The sequence below is a fragment of the Anopheles arabiensis genome, chromosome 2 (genome assembly GCF_016920715.1).
Source record: "Anopheles arabiensis isolate DONGOLA chromosome 2, AaraD3, whole genome shotgun sequence".
NCBI lineage: Eukaryota > Metazoa > Arthropoda > Insecta > Diptera > Culicidae > Anopheles > Anopheles arabiensis.
In genome coordinates, this window is record NC_053517.1 from 39,393,618 (window position 1) to 39,408,892 (window position 15,275).

General features: G+C 48.9%; 6 protein-coding genes across 9 annotated transcripts; 2 read left to right on the forward strand and 4 right to left on the reverse strand.

Annotated features, from left to right (window-relative positions):
- Window positions 1-934: 934 nt before the first annotated feature.
- Window positions 935-2,360, reverse strand: LOC120896376 (sorbitol dehydrogenase-like). Its single transcript, XM_040300429.1, has 2 exons — window positions 1,409-2,360; window positions 935-1,331 (listed from the first exon to the last, which is right to left on the reverse strand). The coding sequence occupies exons 1-2, from the start codon at window positions 2,314-2,316 to the stop codon at window positions 1,148-1,150; spliced, it is 1,092 nt and encodes a 363-aa protein (XP_040156363.1). The 5' UTR covers window positions 2,317-2,360; the 3' UTR covers window positions 935-1,147.
- A 233-nt stretch (window positions 2,361-2,593) lies between these two features.
- Window positions 2,594-3,844, reverse strand: LOC120895673 (sorbitol dehydrogenase-like). The gene is made up of 2 exons (XM_040299217.1): window positions 2,934-3,844; window positions 2,594-2,852 (listed from the first exon to the last, which is right to left on the reverse strand). Exons 1-2 carry the CDS (start codon window positions 3,842-3,844, stop codon window positions 2,669-2,671), a joined length of 1,095 nt encoding a protein of 364 aa, XP_040155151.1. The 3' UTR covers window positions 2,594-2,668.
- A 1,269-nt stretch (window positions 3,845-5,113) lies between these two features.
- Window positions 5,114-6,453, reverse strand: LOC120895674 (sorbitol dehydrogenase-like). The gene is made up of 2 exons (XM_040299218.1): window positions 6,283-6,453; window positions 5,114-6,216 (listed from the first exon to the last, which is right to left on the reverse strand). Exons 1-2 carry the CDS (start codon window positions 6,343-6,345, stop codon window positions 5,188-5,190), a joined length of 1,092 nt encoding a protein of 363 aa, XP_040155152.1. The 5' UTR covers window positions 6,346-6,453; the 3' UTR covers window positions 5,114-5,187.
- Window positions 6,454-8,383: 1,930 nt separating this feature from the next.
- On the forward strand, window positions 8,384-10,114 carry LOC120897373 (sorbitol dehydrogenase-like). 2 transcript variants are annotated; one of them, XM_040302226.1, is made up of 4 exons: window positions 8,384-8,478; window positions 8,607-8,910; window positions 8,971-9,781; window positions 9,845-10,114. In XM_040302226.1, the coding sequence occupies exons 2-4, from the start codon at window positions 8,817-8,819 to the stop codon at window positions 10,020-10,022; spliced, it is 1,083 nt and encodes a 360-aa protein (XP_040158160.1). In that variant the 5' UTR covers window positions 8,384-8,478; window positions 8,607-8,816; the 3' UTR covers window positions 10,023-10,114. The 2 variants fall into 2 exon arrangements, with proteins under 2 accessions (XP_040158160.1, XP_040158152.1); XM_040302218.1 differs by having other exon boundaries at window positions 8,393-8,478; window positions 8,589-8,910.
- Window positions 10,115-10,285: 171 nt separating this feature from the next.
- LOC120897407 lies at window positions 10,286-11,581 on the forward strand. Its single transcript, XM_040302283.1, has 4 exons — window positions 10,286-10,535; window positions 10,610-11,010; window positions 11,090-11,243; window positions 11,312-11,581. The coding sequence occupies exons 1-4, from the start codon at window positions 10,397-10,399 to the stop codon at window positions 11,419-11,421; spliced, it is 804 nt and encodes a 267-aa protein (XP_040158217.1). The 5' UTR covers window positions 10,286-10,396; the 3' UTR covers window positions 11,422-11,581.
- Window positions 11,582-11,771: 190 nt separating this feature from the next.
- Window positions 11,772-15,161, reverse strand: LOC120897397 (phosphate carrier protein, mitochondrial-like). Of its 3 annotated transcripts, none has more exons than XM_040302249.1 (4): window positions 15,032-15,161; window positions 13,181-13,588; window positions 12,538-12,878; window positions 11,772-12,469 (listed from the first exon to the last, which is right to left on the reverse strand). In XM_040302249.1, exons 2-4 carry the CDS (start codon window positions 13,538-13,540, stop codon window positions 12,124-12,126), a joined length of 1,047 nt encoding a protein of 348 aa, XP_040158183.1. In that variant the 5' UTR covers window positions 13,541-13,588; window positions 15,032-15,161; the 3' UTR covers window positions 11,772-12,123. The 3 variants fall into 3 exon arrangements, with proteins under 3 accessions (XP_040158183.1, XP_040158204.1, XP_040158193.1); XM_040302270.1 differs by lacking the exon at window positions 15,032-15,161 and adding an exon at window positions 14,887-14,972; XM_040302259.1 differs by lacking the exon at window positions 15,032-15,161 and adding an exon at window positions 13,660-13,773.
- Window positions 15,162-15,275: the final 114 nt, after the last annotated feature.

The window sequence follows — 15,275 nt, forward strand, 5'->3', positions numbered from 1 at the left end:
GTTCACCAGATGTTTACGTTCGTAACTTTCTCTTTCGCAACTTGATGCGCTTTGACAAACGCATGTTTGTCAAGAGGGTCGCCTTCCTGGTGGGCTTTTACAATTTACAATGTTTTGCTTAAGGTCTAATGCGTTTCTTATGCTAATTGTTCTTCCTTATTTATGACCTACTTTGGAGGTCTTCCTTGTTTATGTCCAGCTTGGGTGGTGCGACCACCATGGTAAAACACGGAACCGCGTGTGCAGTAAAACACGGAACGCATGTGCAGTGTTTTACCTGGCTGTTAGCATTCATGCTTTAAACGGGTATGCGATAGCATGGATGCTACACAGGAGAAAACCAAATTGCGCGGAACGTATACACCGCAAAGCAAACAATCTACATTGCCTAATTGCAGGCGCATAACAAATCTCGTAAAAGTACAAATCTTGGAACGTAGGCAGTCGAAATAAGCTGAATAGTTAAATTTATTTTATTTTTATTCAGCAGACAGCATTAACTATTTAACTCGTGTTGTTTGTTGCTTATATTGCTTTACTCATTCGAATATTATTGTTAAGATGAGTCGAGATTTTCATTACCATATTAAACAGTAACATCGATAGCCAATGTAATTGTTTTCTGCAACTAAAAACCAACATTTTGTTTTTGTTTTTTTTTTCTTTTTGCTATTAAAGTGATTTTGTTTCTTCATTTGATTAGAATACTATTTTTAGATAGCTACAGCCACAAGAAATCCTATGGGTTCTTGGTCGGTCAAGACCTACCTAAACAACTGATGATTTACCTATCTATGATTGATTGATGTACATATAGCAAGATAACTAGTGCTACGTATGAGGAAGGGAATGCTCTTCTGATACGAGATTTGCACCCATTATGGACATGTGATTAGGTTGTACATTTAACGAGTACCGGCTCGGTCGGCTCATATACACTTCTAAACATTACTGTATTTGAAGCATTGTTTATGAACTGTTTGTTTAGTAACTTGTTCTTCTTCTGATTTGGGGACTTGCCGCTCAGTGACTTGCTGTTTACACATAGCAGGATAGTCAGTCAGAAGTGAATTGTATTTTTACTATCCCCACATTTTTAACATGTTTTAACATTCTTTCATTTATTATTATCACAAAACATTTCCGTTTAGTTCGTAAATTTGCCATGGTTGTTGGTGTCCCGTGGCACAAGGTGAATCATAATCTTAATACCTTCGCCCTGCGATGCCACCCGGAAAGCCTCGTGCACGTCCTGCAGATCGAAGTGGTGCGAAACTAGCGGCTTCACGTCAACGTACCCACTGGCTACGATTTCCAATGCGGCAGGATAACTGTTAAAATGAAATTCAAATTACACAATTAATCATTCGCAATCGTACCTCCTCCAAATACGCCGAGCAAAACTCACTCATGATTGTAACGCATCGCAGTGGTGATTTCGATTTCCCGCGAGATTGCATCCACCATCGGCAGCTGAGCGTCCTTATTGCCTAGCCCCACCAAACAGATGCGGCCCGCATTTCTGGTCGCCTTGATCGCCACCCGCATGCCGGGCTGCGAGCCGGAACACTCGAGCACCCGATCGGCCGGCCCGCCCAAGATCTCGTGTATCCGCTTCACCAGATCCTCCTCGGTGTCTTCCTTCCGGATACCGATCACGCCCGTCACACCAAGCTTCTTGGCGACCTCTAACCGATGCTTGGCATGCTCCAGATCCAGTATGACCGTGCGCGTCGCACCCATCGCCTTGGCAGCGATCAAGCACACCAGCCCGATCGGTCCGGCACCGAAGATGATCACGCGCTGCCCTAGCCGAATGTCCGCCCGCCGACCCGCATACACGGCAACGGCCAGCGGTTCGAGCAGTGCGCCCTCCTCCATCGTGACGTGATCCGGCAGCTTGAAGCAACAGTCCGCGTACTGCGCATAGTAGTTCGAGCAGTTTCCATCGTGCTTCTGCGTCGTACAATGCTTCCCGTCCAGACAGATGTTGTACTTGCCCACCTTGCACAGATCGCACGTACGGCAGCCGGCCGCCGGCTCGATCGCGACCCGATCGCCTACCTTCAGGTGCGTCACGGCACTGCCCACCTTGCGCACTACACCGGCCGACTCGTGACCGAGCACGATCGGTTTGACGAGCCGCTGGGCACCGAAACCACCATCCTTCAAGAAGTGGATGTCCGTACCACAGATGCCACAGGTATCAACCTCCACCACGACCTCGTTGAATGCCGGCTCCGGTATGGGACGCTCGTCCAGCCGCAGATCGTTGGGACCGTACACGGTTGCGGCAAGATTTTTGTTCGGTGCCATCGTAGCAGACTCTCTAGGCGTAAATGAACTGGCGCGTGGCCGCGTCGCACACCGGCTTATATAGACGTACGGGCGTTACGCACAAGCATGTTTGCGTACCACGACCGTGCGCTTGACGTCGATAGGCTCGTAATCAAACGCGATCAAACGATGCGATAAAGCGCAGCACCAATACCCACAGCGATGGTGGTGCGTTATCAGCGTGAAGCAAAGCAGATTGGCGAGATCAATTATTAGGTGTCATCACGATAATGGTTTGTATATATTTAGTTAAAGATAAGATTTCAACCCCAAGTTTTTATTAAAGCTCTCCAAGACCGCTTAAATTTATTGTCCACGCTCGCATCTCTTCTCAGTTTACGAACTTCTTGGGATTGTTGCTATCGCGCGGAGTCAGATGCACCATCACCTTCAATCCTTCACCAGCGGCGGCCACCCGGAAGGCTTCGTTAACGTCTTTCAAGCCAAAATGGTGCGACACCAGCGGCTTCACATCCACATACCCACTGGACACGATTTCTAGCGCAGCCGGATAGCTAAAAGTACAACAAAAGAGTGCATCATTACCAATTCGCTCCATCGCAATCCGCCGCCAGCATGCGCACTCCCCAACTCACTCATGATTGTACCGCATTACGGTAATGATTTGAACTTCGCGCGAAATTGCATCCACCATCGGCAGCCGCACCTCTTCATTGCCCAAACCCACCAAACACACAATGCCGGCGTTGCGTGTCGCCCTGATGGACGTACGCATGCCCGGCTCGGAGCCGGTGCACTCCAGCGCACGATCCGCCGGTCCGCCCAGCGCCTCCTGTATGCGCTTCACCAGCTCATCCTCACTATCCTTCTCGCCAATCGGTATGACGGCCGTAGCACCAAGCTTCTTGGCCGCTTCCAGCCGCACACGGGCACGGGCCAGATCGAGCACTACCGTGCGGGTAGCGCCCATCGCTTTCGCCACCACCAGCGAGATCAGCCCGATCGCTCCGGCACCGAAAATAACGACCCGGCTGCCCAGCCGAATGTCCGCCCGCCGACCCGCATACACCCCAACGGCCAGCGGTTCGAGCAGTGCGCCCTCCTCCATTGTCACGTGGTCCGGCAGCTTGAAGCAACAGTCCGCATAGTGGGAGAAGAAGTTCGAACAGTTGCCATCGTGGTTCTTCGTCGGACAGTGCTTCCCGTTCAGGCAGATGTTGTACTTGCCCACCTTGCACAGATCGCACGTACGGCAGCCGGCCGCCGGCTCGATGGCGACCCGATCGCCTACCTTCAGGTGCGTCACGGCACTGCCCACCTTGCGCACTACACCGGCCGACTCGTGGCCGAGCACCAGCGGACGGATCAGCTTCTGTTCGCCGAAGCCGCCCTCCTTCAGGAAGTGCACATCCGTACCGCAAATGCCACAGCTGTCCACCTCGAGCACGACCTCGTTGAAGGCGGGCTCGGGCATTGCGATCGGCACCAGGCGCAGATCGTTCCGCCCATAGCAAACGGCGGCCATATTCTGTTGCGTTGGTGCCATGTTGTCTTTTGGGGGCTAGCTGCTACTGCTTCACGCAAACACGAAATCGTTACTGACTGGTTTTTGCATGCACGGTGCGATCTTTTATACGTAGATGACCGCTAACTGAGAGGTAAACAAGCTCCAGTTAACGAACAACGTTCGCTAACTGGAGTGACGTTTCTATGGATTGATTGTTTTGAATAGCGTTGACTGGCGTTCATTAATACCAAACGTAGGCAAAAGACCCAAAATTTGTGAGAAAAATGCCAATTCTCCCCCACACCATCGATGCGCATGGTGCAGGGTCAAAGATTATTACCAATCCATGCCAAATTATCATTCCCGCTGTCAATAGTGCATCGGTAATGGAGTTAAGATTTGGCACCCGAACCTGCACATAGGCAAAAGAAACCCCACGAGGGGACAGCTTTAATCAGCTTCTACTATCATCCGCGAAATACTCTTTCGGACTTTATCATTTATTGTTTACAGCTCTGTTCGTACCCAGTCATCTTCCAAGCCCATATTGTTCTAGCCAAATCTTTATAGCTTAAAAATATTTACCTGGGCTCGATTTGCATTCAAGAACTGTTTTGTTTTTCCATGCTGTTCATTTAACGTTAAAGTACACTGTTTCATAGCTTTTACGGTGACTTAAAAGGTTATCTAATCGGCTGTGTACATTGCATGCTTGATGGACAGTAATCAGAACCAACCGAGAGAAGCTGTCGATACGTCAACATTGCTGGGGTGCCATGCCTCCAATGGCTCCAACTGCTGCTGATAGCGATAATGCTATTTTCAGCTTCGCCTGCCATGAACCACCATGACTAGTTTAAACTGGCGACATTAGACGTGCTCCCGCGATCGTTGTTGGTGTCGTGCGCTACAGGAGAGCCGAATGACTACAGATTATGGCAAGACGCAGCAGTAGTAGCGGCAGCAGGCGATGGCAAAACAGCCGCCATATCGGGCCAATCAAATTACCCCCAATGATTGTTTATAGACAGACAAACGCAGTCGATGGAGGGGGCTGACTTCTCTTGCAGTGCGATCTGGCCTTTTGTCCCTGCCTTGTCATTAGCATCGGAGCAACCAGGCCTAGTCGATGTAGATGATATAGCGAGAGAACAGGACACTGGGTCACGGATGCACCCGTTAACGATGCAATGCAAATCTCTGGCTGAACGGACCGGACATCATGCAATGCAACGTGCTGTGGGGCTGTGGAGGATCACGGCTTTTTTCTGATGTCACGTTTGATTCATAAAAGCAAAACACTGCGACTGTGCAAATACCATAAAGATTTATTGACGCAGCTCTTTGCCCCACTGCCGAGCGGGACGTTCCAGAAACGATGCCTACACCTTTCGTTGTGGATTATTTTTGTTCCTTGGTTGGCAGTGGATCATGACCTTGACTGCACCGTCCAGCCCGTACCGGGCCGTTTTGAACGCTTGGTCCGATTCCTGCAGCTCGTAATGATGCGTGATCAGCTTGAGTGCATCGATCGTACCGTTCGCTACCATCGCGAGCGCTGCTGGATAGCAGTTGGCGTACCGAAACGCCGTCCGGATGTCAATCTCACGCACCAGGGCCGTCGTTATCGGGACACGCTGCTGTATGGCACCGATGCCAACCAGCGTCACCACACCGCCCGGTACGGTAGCTTCAATTCCCAGCTGTACGCACGCTTCCGCCCCCGTGCACTCGATGCTAATGTCTGGCGCAGTACCAAGCAGCGCATGAATGCGCTTCACGATCTCATCCTGCGTATCGTGTCCGCTAACTGCCAGCGTTGCATCGGCCCCGAGTGTCTTGGCCAGCTCGAGCTTCCGCTCCACCAGATCGATGACGCACACCTTGGCCGCACCCATCGCTTTCGCTACCAGCAGCGTAACGAGCCCGATCGGTCCGGCACCGAGCACCAGCACCGTGCTGCCAATCCCGACACCACCCCGGCGGCAACAGTGCACGCCCACGGCAAGCGGTTCCAGCAGGGCGCCCTCCTCCATCGTCACATTCGCCGGCAGCTTAAAGCAGCAGTCGGCCGCGTGCGTGTAGTAGTTGCACAAATTGCCATGCCCCGTGGTCGCACAGTAAACACCCTGCGGGCAGATATTGTACCGACCGGCCTTACAGTGCCGGCAAGTGCGACAGCCAATCGCGGGTTCAATGGCGACACGATCACCCACCTGCAGGCTGGTTACGTCTGCTCCAACGGCCACCACTACACCGGACGATTCGTGGCCAAGCACCAGCTTGTCCTTTAGCTTGTAGTCGCCGAATCCTCCGTGCGACACGTAGTGCACGTCCGAACCGCAGATACCCACACAGTCCATCTCGAGCAGGACCTCATGATCGCGCGGCCGTGGCATGGGGATTTCTTCCTGCACAAAATCGATCAGCTCGTCAGTACATGCCTACCCGCTGCTGCCAGCGCTGCACTCACTCACCACACGAAAGTCTTCGACGCCGTGTACCACGCCGGCAAGATTTGTAACTTTTCGCTGTGCCATTCTCGACCGATTCTGCTTCTGCTATTGCTGATTGGTGCTGCGCTCGCTCGTTCGATCGCGCTACGATCGGTAGCCCTCGCTAATGTACACTAAAGCATCCGAATCATCTCGCGGCGGTTTATGTATCGCGCCGACAAATGCAAACTACTCGCTGCACATTGTCGGTGGTAATCGTTGTGAAGAAAAACACTGCCGATGCAGCAAAGCGTCCCCCACTCACGCTTAATGCACTAAAGATCAAGCCGAGTCACGTGAAACGCTAATCAGCATGCTCAAAACGATGCACATTAATCACCAGTACGACCAAAACGCATTCGTTGATCAAGTTGTGGTTTTATTGGATCGATTGTTTCAATGAATGTTGTTAGATTATTATTAATAGCATATCGTGATAAAATTTATTTACTTCGTTAGTTCAGTTGCTAAATTAAACTTGAAAAGAAACAAAGAAAATGGATGCGATATTCGTCCAGGTTGAGAGTTTCTATACGTTATACTCATACGAATTAAGTTGAATAACTAAATATAGACGCGGCGGTCCCGTGGTACAGTCGTCAACTCGAACGACTCAATAACATGCCCGTCATGTGTTCAAGCCTAGAATGGATCTTCTCACCGTAGCCAGGAATGACACTCCGAGTTGCGTGGTAATGAATTAAGCCTCGAAAGCCTGTATTGGCCGGGCATGTCCGCGTAGGACGTTACGCCAAATGGAAAAAGAAGAAGTAAATAAAGAAAACATGTTCATTCTATGCATGTACATATTATGGTTCAGGTATATCTAATTAACTGGAGACATTCTTCTTCTTCTTTGGCACAACAATCGTTGTCGATCAAGGCCTGCTTGTACCACCTGTGGAGTTGGCTTTCAGTGACTTTTGGATTACCCCCTATAGCAGGATAGTCAGTCCTACGTATGAGGGCACGATCTATTCAGGACTTGAACCCATTAAGGGGATGTTGTTAAGTCGGACGAGTTGACGAGTGTACCACCAGACCAGACCGGCCCTAACTGGAACTGGGGTTGTGTGTAGAAAATTGGAGGAAAAAACATAGATAATCAAATAACGCCAAAATTAAAGATCTAAACACAGTTAAATTTCAATGAGGTGAATTCTCAAGTTCATTTCCAATAAGAAAGAGTCCAAAATAATGCCAAAATTATAATAACTTTGCAAATTTCGTACAGCTTTATTTCGATATAAAAATAAAAATAAAATAAAGTACAAAAATGGATTTAGATATGACATAAATTAATAAATTTCGTATATTTCTTCGACTTGTAGAAATCGACTTATTAGAAATCGAAAAAGATAAATACAATGTTACTTACTTACTTATCCGGCGCTACAACCGCTTTGCGGTCTTGGCCTGCCTCAGGAGTGTCCGAAACCGCTTACGGTCTCGCGCCTTCGTCTGCCAGTCCGTTATCCCGGCCTTAATGGCGGACGCCTCCACGCCATCTTGCCACCTCAATTTGGGCCTACCACGCCTCCTCTGTCCTTGTGGACGGCCTAAAAAGACTTTACAATGTTTTTAAGACAATGTTATTAGATGCATATTTTAATGAGAAGAAATATAAGGAATTTAGTAAAAATAAAGAATTTCCATTAACATAGCCATATTTTTTGTTATTTTGGCCTTAACAATAATGTCCTTGATACACAAGATATCTTCAACACGCATTAACCGCGTATCTCGGGATCACGTTGTTACTCCATACGACAGAAACGCACTAGATGAAACAAGTGTCAAGAGCACAGCCTAATCATGTCAACAAACTCCAGCTGTTGTGTAAACAAGCGAAGTTAGAAAGTGCCGTGCGCTCTGCAGTTTTTTTTTTATTAATATCCATTTATCTGTTGGTTTTTACATTTAAAGGTAAAATCCGTTTGATGATAAGTTGCATAGAGAATGTTGTTAAAATGAGATAAGAAATAACGCTTTCCGATCAAGAATGATGTTTTGTTTACGTTTGATGTGAACTGTAAAGTGTTAGTGCACTTGTGTGTAGGATAAAAAGCATAATGTTATTTACACTTTTTTAGGAGTGAATAACATTCAGAAGACTAAAGCAATCCACTTTATTTGCTCGGAATCCCTGCTGCCTTTCTCGTCCATTCTGCACTCAAGGTGAATCCTGCGTTTGTACGTCCTCTATGCCCTATCGAAGCGATGAAGTACTACAAACACAAAAAACAACTGGCAAGCCATCACAAACCATTCTCATTGAACGTACCCAGTACTGCTTCCTTTTCCAGCTCAGCTTCATCGCCGGGACCCCGTACAAACAGCTGCGCTATCGACAGCTCACTCATACAGAGCTGGCTAGCTAATAAAAACACCCATTAAACGGTACCCTGCGCCCGGGAGAGATAAAGCAAGACGACTCGGTAGGGGTCCGTTTCAGTTGCGTTTTAAAGTCGGGACGAACAGCGCGGCACTGTGCGAGCAAGATTAGTACGTTTGCGATGGCCAATAAGAGCGACAATCTGACAGCGGTGCTGTACGGTATTGAGGATCTGCGTCTGGAGCAGCGTCCCATTCCGGTTCCGAAAGATGACGGTAAGTCCTTTGCTGTGCTTCAATATTGACCTTTAAGTTAACCTTCGGTTACATTTTTAGAGGTACTTCTGGAGATGGACGTCGTCGGAATCTGTGGCTCGGATGTGCACTATCTAGTCAAGGGACGGATCGGTGATTTTATCGTGAAAAAACCCATGGTCATAGGCCATGAAGCGTCCGGTGTGGTGTCCAAGGTGGGCTCGAAGGTGAAGCATCTGCAAGTCGGTGATCGCGTTGCGATCGAACCTGGCTACGGTTGTCGCACGTGCGAATACTGTAAGGGCGGTTCGTACAACCTCTGTGCGGAGATGATCTTCTGTGCCACCCCGCCGTACGATGGCAACCTTACCCGGTACTTTGCCCATCCGGCCGACTTTTGCTACAAACTGCCCGACCACGTGACCATGGAGGAGGGTGCCCTGCTGGAGCCGCTTTCGGTCGGTGTGCATGCGTGTCGGCGGGCAAACGTTGGGCTCGGTTCGCAGGTGCTAATTCTTGGGGCGGGACCGATCGGTCTGGTGACGTTGATAGTGGCCAAAGCGATGGGTGCGGGCAAAGTGCTCGTTACCGATCTGCTCCAGAACCGGCTGGACGTGGCGAAGGAGCTGGGTGCTGATGAAACGTTAGCCATACCGAAGGACGCGACGGAGGCTGACCTGGTGAAGATCATACACGAGCGTATGGGCGGTGCGCCGGATAAAACGATCGACTGTAGCGGGGCGGAATCGACGGCCCGGCTTATGATCCTGGCCACCAAATCGGGCGGTGTTGGTGTGATGGTGGGCATGGGCGCACCCGAGGTAAAGTTGCCTCTAGTCAATGCACTTGCCCGAGAGGTCGATATACGGGGCGTGTTCCGGTACTGCAATGAGTAAGTGATGATAGCGGTGATCGTGCTTTTCTTTATGGAAATTAATTCGTCTTTCTTTAACAGCTACCCTGTCGCTTTAAGCCTGGTGGCCAGCGGTAAGGTAAATGTGAAGCGGCTCATTACGCATCATTTCAACATCGAAGATACGGCCAAAGCGTTCCACACGACTCGCCACGGCGTCGATGGTGCAATAAAGGTTATGATCCATGTACAACCGAAAGATAAAAATAATCCGAAATAGATAAGTATGATGGAATATAGAGGCAAACAAAGTGTAAAAGGCTTATACAGAACATGCAAATATATTGCACTAAGCATATAATTGTAAAAGAGTGTTGAAATGCGATTTTGGCTTGAGTTTGCAGTCTATTTTAGAAACAAATGGTAATAAATTTAATGAAAATGATTTTTTAATTAAAATTGATATTTTTTATATTTTCCAAAATCCGTCACACCCAACGTGACACTCATCTCCGCACAAATGCCAACCACTAGGCACTCTAACAACTGTCATAACAAACCACCAGCGCCATTTGTTTACATTGTATTTTTAGGGGTTGTTTCGTAGAAAAATAAGGTCCTCGTCCGGAATTAAGCAAAAATTACCCCAACACCATGAACGTGATACAATCCAACATCTCCACCACAATCAGGAGTTTCAATATTTCCGACGATATTCGAATAGAGGTAAAGAAATTCCGCACCAATGCGAGCATCGACGAGGTGGATATTGAGGACGACGAGGATGATATTTGTAAGCAAAAGAGGATAATTTGTATCAAAATGTAGGTTTCGTTAACAACGCTACCCCTAAACAACCTCTTCCAGCCGTCATACAGAAGATTCACAAAACGTTCGCCGATCCGCACAGTACGACATTCGATCCGGCTACACTGAAATCGATCATCGCACGGCTGGATGACATTGAGAAGAAGTTGGAAAACATCGTATACATGAACCAGCAGGCAGATTCGCTTGAAGCGGCCGCACGACAGCAGCAAGCCGGAATGGTAAATCTACCACCATCCACCGGTGGAGTTATTGTTGGCAGCAGTGGGGATGAAGGATTGGAGCTGAAGCTGGAATCTCTCGATTCCGACAGCGAGCTAATCGGAGAATTCATCGAGCAGGATGAACTGAAGCTGGTCGAGTTCCCCATCAACCGGATCGAGGAGTTGAAAGAGCTGGAAGAATCCATCACGACCGACCAGGAGTCATTTGTGTCGTTTGTAAGTTTCGTGTCGTTGATTTTAGTCTCCCTGTGGATCATCTAGGTAGCAGAAGGCTTAATATTTTTTTTCGCGACAGGTCAACTTCATCGGCGCCACCGTGCAAAAGTACAACCGGAATCTGGAACTCGTGCTGAAAGATTTCATCACAGAATCGTTGATCAATGAGCTCGGCTACAGCACGACCAAAGAATCGATGCTGTCGTTCTACATCTTCAACCAGTTGCTTTACGGTGAGTCCAGTGCTACCCTACCTTCCTTATGACCTTGTTTGCATAATGCTTTCTATGCTCTTTTGCAGATATCTGGAAAAATGAATACTCCACCATTAATGACTACAACAATAAGCTGAAGAATATCGTCATAAAGACACAGAATCGATTTTTGCGAATGAACAAAAACAAGAAATAAAACAATAAAGCGTATACGTACTTACAATTTACTTACAAGGACAGGAGTCTCCAAACCCGTTAAAGAGTCGAACACTTTCCACCCAAGTCGGGCGAATGTACCATTTGCGTCTGAAGATCTATTTTGGAATTATAAGTCCAATCGTTTGATTTTTTCCACATTTTTTACTGTCTAGTTTTTTTTTATTATTCAACGACTTTGGTGTGTTTCTGTTTTTGTGTTCTGTATGTATAATTCCTTTCTTTGGATATATCCTTCACTCACACACACCAAGCCAAACACATTGCGTCCGATCCTTTTTGACGATAACAGCTCGCGCGAGTAGTTGCCCCATCGTTTTTGTTTTTTGTTTTATTAAACTTCAATTTGCACACGATGCAATACTGAATATTACTGTGCTATTGCAGCTGCAACAACTGTTACTGCAAATCAAATGACTTTCGCATAGCGACAGACGAACGAACGGTGGTGGCTGGTGGCAGGCGATCCGCGGAGAGTTCGTGTGTTGAGTTTCTTAAAATTACTGGCATTCGAAGCATTCGTGTTTGAAGTTGAGTGTTGACGAAGACAGCCATCCCTAATAGACGATATTAAAGTACGAGTACGAGAGTTTGCGGAACAGGATGATGTTGATGGGAAGCTAACAATTAGGATAAGGTAAGGACAACAGAGAGGGGAAAAGGGCGATGTGGTGGGGAGGGTTTACTGCACTCCAAGCTTCTTTTTCAGCGACTCCGGCATCTCTGGCGGGGGTGGACGGGGGATGGAGAGGGCAACCTTCACACCGTCGTAGATGAACCACTGCAGGGCGGTCAGCGTACCGATCATGATGATACGCGGCATCAGACCATTCCACATGCCCATGAAGCCGAGCTGCTTGGCCACATCGATCGCGGACGATCCCTTGGCCTGGTTCAGCTTGGACACGACCACGTCGGCCGGATGGGAAACGATAGCGCAGAACACACCGGCAATGTAACCGGCAGCGAACGTCACAATCAGCTGCTCACCCTTCGAGCACTGGTCGCGTGGCTTCGGCACGACGTAACTGTAGGCGAAAGAGAACTCGTTTCATAAATTCCATTTCAAGCGCCTACACCGTTATCAAACACTCACGCATAGAGCAATTCAACAGTCTTCTCGAAGCAGGCGAACTTCATCATGGTGTACGGGATCTGACGGCACCACAGCGGAACCAGACCCTTGTAGAACGCCATAATGCCCTCCTCGCCCATCATCTTCGGCATCGCCTCACGCATATTGCTGGCGTAACCGGGCATGGTCTGGATCTTGACCTTGGCTGCCTCGAACGGCGACAGAGCCATGTCGGCGAAGAATTCGGCCGAGGCGGATGCGCCCAGATACAGCCAGGTACGGTACAGGTAGGCATTCTCCTCGCCCAGCATGTTGGCGTACTGCACCTTGAACACCTCATACAGACCGAACTTGAAGGCACCCTGGGGAGGTGGAAAGAGGAATAGTACAGCTTTGTAGGGCAACAGAAGCAAGTAGGCGATGAACGCTGCTGATAAGCAACGGAAGGGAATGTCATCGCAAGATCACACTTAATGCACAATTACAACAAAGCGCACAATGTGACACTTGTGTGCTAAGTCTATTAGCATTCCATTATCTGAAATGCAAGCGCAAAACGCCACGTGCGTGTCTGTGTGTCTCGTATGTCATCCCAAAGTGATCCCCCCTGACAATGATGGAAGTGAAATGCAACCCGCTACAAATGATCCCGCGCCATTATTACCTGTGCCGAGTAGCCGAAGAACGTGGGGGCCCATCCCTTCACCAGACCGCGGGAACCATCCTCGGCAAGCGTGAGCTTGAAGCCGTGGAACACGTTCTTGTACTTGGCCTGGTCGACCTGCAGCCGGCACTTGACCAGATCGAGCGGCACGACGAAGGTGTGGGTGGAGCCGCAGGAAATGATACCGCCGAGACCGCACAGCAGGAAGAACTTGGTCGAACCGAACTCGACCTCATCGGTGGCGGCGGCCGCAATGGAGCGGCCACGGACCGGGGCGACGGTACCGGCATCACACTGTGCCTTCGTGAACGGCGTCTTGAAGGGCGAATTACGCGCAGCGTCCAGTAGTGCGGTGAACATGATGCTTGGGGGACTGCTGTTGCTTGCTTCGATTCACTCGGATATTAACTGAAAGCGATCAATGAAGACAGATGCATTTATTATAAAGTTTAGGTTGACTGCTGCTTTTCGGATCGGACTAAGGTTTGCGCCAATTATGTAAGCTGTCCCTGGCTGTCCCTGGTTCCGACACCTTAAACCGTCAAACCGAAGAGAGATGAACCGTCGAAGAAGACGTCAGAGCATAAACAAAACCCCATTCTAACCATCTTCCTTCCCTATCACAAAAGACACGGCTCTACAGACACACTTGAAGGTTCAATGTTGCATAATGACCTCCTTTTCTTCGGTTCGGACGTTGGTCGTAAAAATAGTTGTAACCGTAACACACACGCGGCAACCCAACGAAGCTGTAATGCAAAGCTCTTTGTACGACACCGGGGCCACAGCCTGCACAATGTGGATCAGTGCATCATCAAAGATTAAGGGTGGGGAGGGGGGATGCGAATCGATTGTCTAATTGGTGCCAAAGAGAAATACTTTCGCTATCGGCACCTGAACCTTCTTCGCTGCACGTGCTTCTTTTTTTTAATTGGCCTCGTGGGGAGCCACATGCCTCCGCTCTGTGCAATTGGGAAACGGACCACCAAACGAAAGGCAGCCCCCGCAAGTGCACGGCTAACCGGGATAGCTGCTTTCTTTTGTCCAAGTTCAAGAACAGCCCGTTTCGAAACTGCTTGCCAGCGTAACATGAAGGGGAGATGACGTAGCCGTAGAGGGGACGCGCGCGCGACGGGTAGGACGAGAGGACAGTAGTGTGTCTAAAATTAAATTTCGCTCCACGCGAAGAAGCAACAAGCAGCGACATTGGCGCACACAAGTTGGGTCACAAGCAGCATCCACACGTCTTCACGTCTCGTTGTTTCCCCTCCCCGTTTTGCGCGCCACCTCGTGCGCTTGCTTGATGTAATCTCGTTTCTTTTTTTCTTATCCAGTAAAGATGCAAACTAATGCACACGTTTACTTATTCGTTGCAGTTTCAACCGTCTATGGTCCGACCGTTCGTTCGGCTGGTTATCGGGTGTGATACGGCTGTATTTTTCAAATCCTTCCTTCGATTACATAACCTCAAGCGGATTCCACTGAACGTTCCTCTTGGCGCTGCAGCCGGATTTGATTAAACGAAATGGCATAGTAGATTTGACTGGGCGAGTATTAGCATTAGAAACTAATTGTTCCGTAAAGCACACCCGGCTTGGTGGACGTGTTCATTTTCCCTCTTGCGTGAAGTGGTTTTGCACACAGCCTCAGGCAACCCTCCTATCGAAAAGAATGATCTACAAAATAAACTTCAACACACTGCACACCTCTTTTTTTCGCACACGCAACTTGCTGCCCTCTATCACAATTTTGGCTCGCCGCACCTTTTCTTCACCACTGCAAACGATATCGAACAATTTGCCTGCTTTCTGTTCTGTACTGCCTGACTGATGGTGTCCCCCTTGACTTTACCTTCAATTGCCGTCGCCTGCTGCGATGCGAGATCTTTCCGTGCTACGGTCGCTCTGAGCCGCGGTTTCGTTCAGCTAATGTACTCTGGCTAGAGCTGGCGCTGTTTTGCTACTCGCCCCACACACCACTCCACCGGGGAGGATGTACGTACATTCGATCCCTTCTTTCCGGTCTCTCCTTGCCATATGTATGGGCAGCGGAGGGGGGGGGGCTGTACTGTATGTGTGTGTTTGTGAAAACATAC

What these genes read in the sequence shown, in the direction of transcription:
- LOC120896376 (XM_040300429.1), bottom strand. Translation starts at nt 2,316, where the DNA reads ATGGCACCGAACAAAAATCTTGCCGCAACCGTGTACGGTCCCAACGAT. An exon ending in GCGATGCGTTACAATCATGA is followed by an intron (nt 1,332 to 1,408) that starts GTGAGTTTTGCT and finishes TCATTTTAACAG; the next exon opens with TTATCCTGCCGCATTGGAAA.
- LOC120895673 (XM_040299217.1), bottom strand. Translation starts at nt 3,844, where the DNA reads ATGGCACCAACGCAACAGAATATGGCCGCCGTTTGCTATGGGCGGAAC. An exon ending in GTAATGCGGTACAATCATGA is followed by an intron (nt 2,853 to 2,933) that starts GTGAGTTGGGGA and finishes TTGTACTTTTAG; the next exon opens with CTATCCGGCTGCGCTAGAAA.
- LOC120895674 (XM_040299218.1), bottom strand. Translation starts at nt 6,345, where the DNA reads ATGGCACAGCGAAAAGTTACAAATCTTGCCGGCGTGGTACACGGCGTC. An exon ending in GCGTCGAAGACTTTCGTGTG is followed by an intron (nt 6,217 to 6,282) that starts GTGAGTGAGTGC and finishes GATTTTGTGCAG; the next exon opens with GAAGAAATCCCCATGCCACG.
- LOC120897373 (XM_040302226.1), top strand. Translation starts at nt 8,817, where the DNA reads ATGGCCAATAAGAGCGACAATCTGACAGCGGTGCTGTACGGTATTGAG. An exon ending in TCCGGTTCCGAAAGATGACG is followed by an intron (nt 8,911 to 8,970) that starts GTAAGTCCTTTG and finishes TTACATTTTTAG; the next exon opens with AGGTACTTCTGGAGATGGAC. An exon ending in GTGTTCCGGTACTGCAATGA is followed by an intron (nt 9,782 to 9,844) that starts GTAAGTGATGAT and finishes TTTCTTTAACAG; the next exon opens with CTACCCTGTCGCTTTAAGCC.
- LOC120897407 (XM_040302283.1), top strand. Translation starts at nt 10,397, where the DNA reads ATGAACGTGATACAATCCAACATCTCCACCACAATCAGGAGTTTCAAT. An exon ending in AGGAGTCATTTGTGTCGTTT is followed by an intron (nt 11,011 to 11,089) that starts GTAAGTTTCGTG and finishes TTTTCGCGACAG; the next exon opens with GTCAACTTCATCGGCGCCAC. An exon ending in CTTCAACCAGTTGCTTTACG is followed by an intron (nt 11,244 to 11,311) that starts GTGAGTCCAGTG and finishes GCTCTTTTGCAG; the next exon opens with ATATCTGGAAAAATGAATAC.
- LOC120897397 (XM_040302249.1), bottom strand. Translation starts at nt 13,540, where the DNA reads ATGTTCACCGCACTACTGGACGCTGCGCGTAATTCGCCCTTCAAGACG. An exon ending in TCTTCGGCTACTCGGCACAG is followed by an intron (nt 12,879 to 13,180) that starts GTAATAATGGCG and finishes CCACCTCCCCAG; the next exon opens with GGTGCCTTCAAGTTCGGTCT. An exon ending in ACTGTTGAATTGCTCTATGC is followed by an intron (nt 12,470 to 12,537) that starts GTGAGTGTTTGA and finishes TTTCGCCTACAG; the next exon opens with TTACGTCGTGCCGAAGCCAC.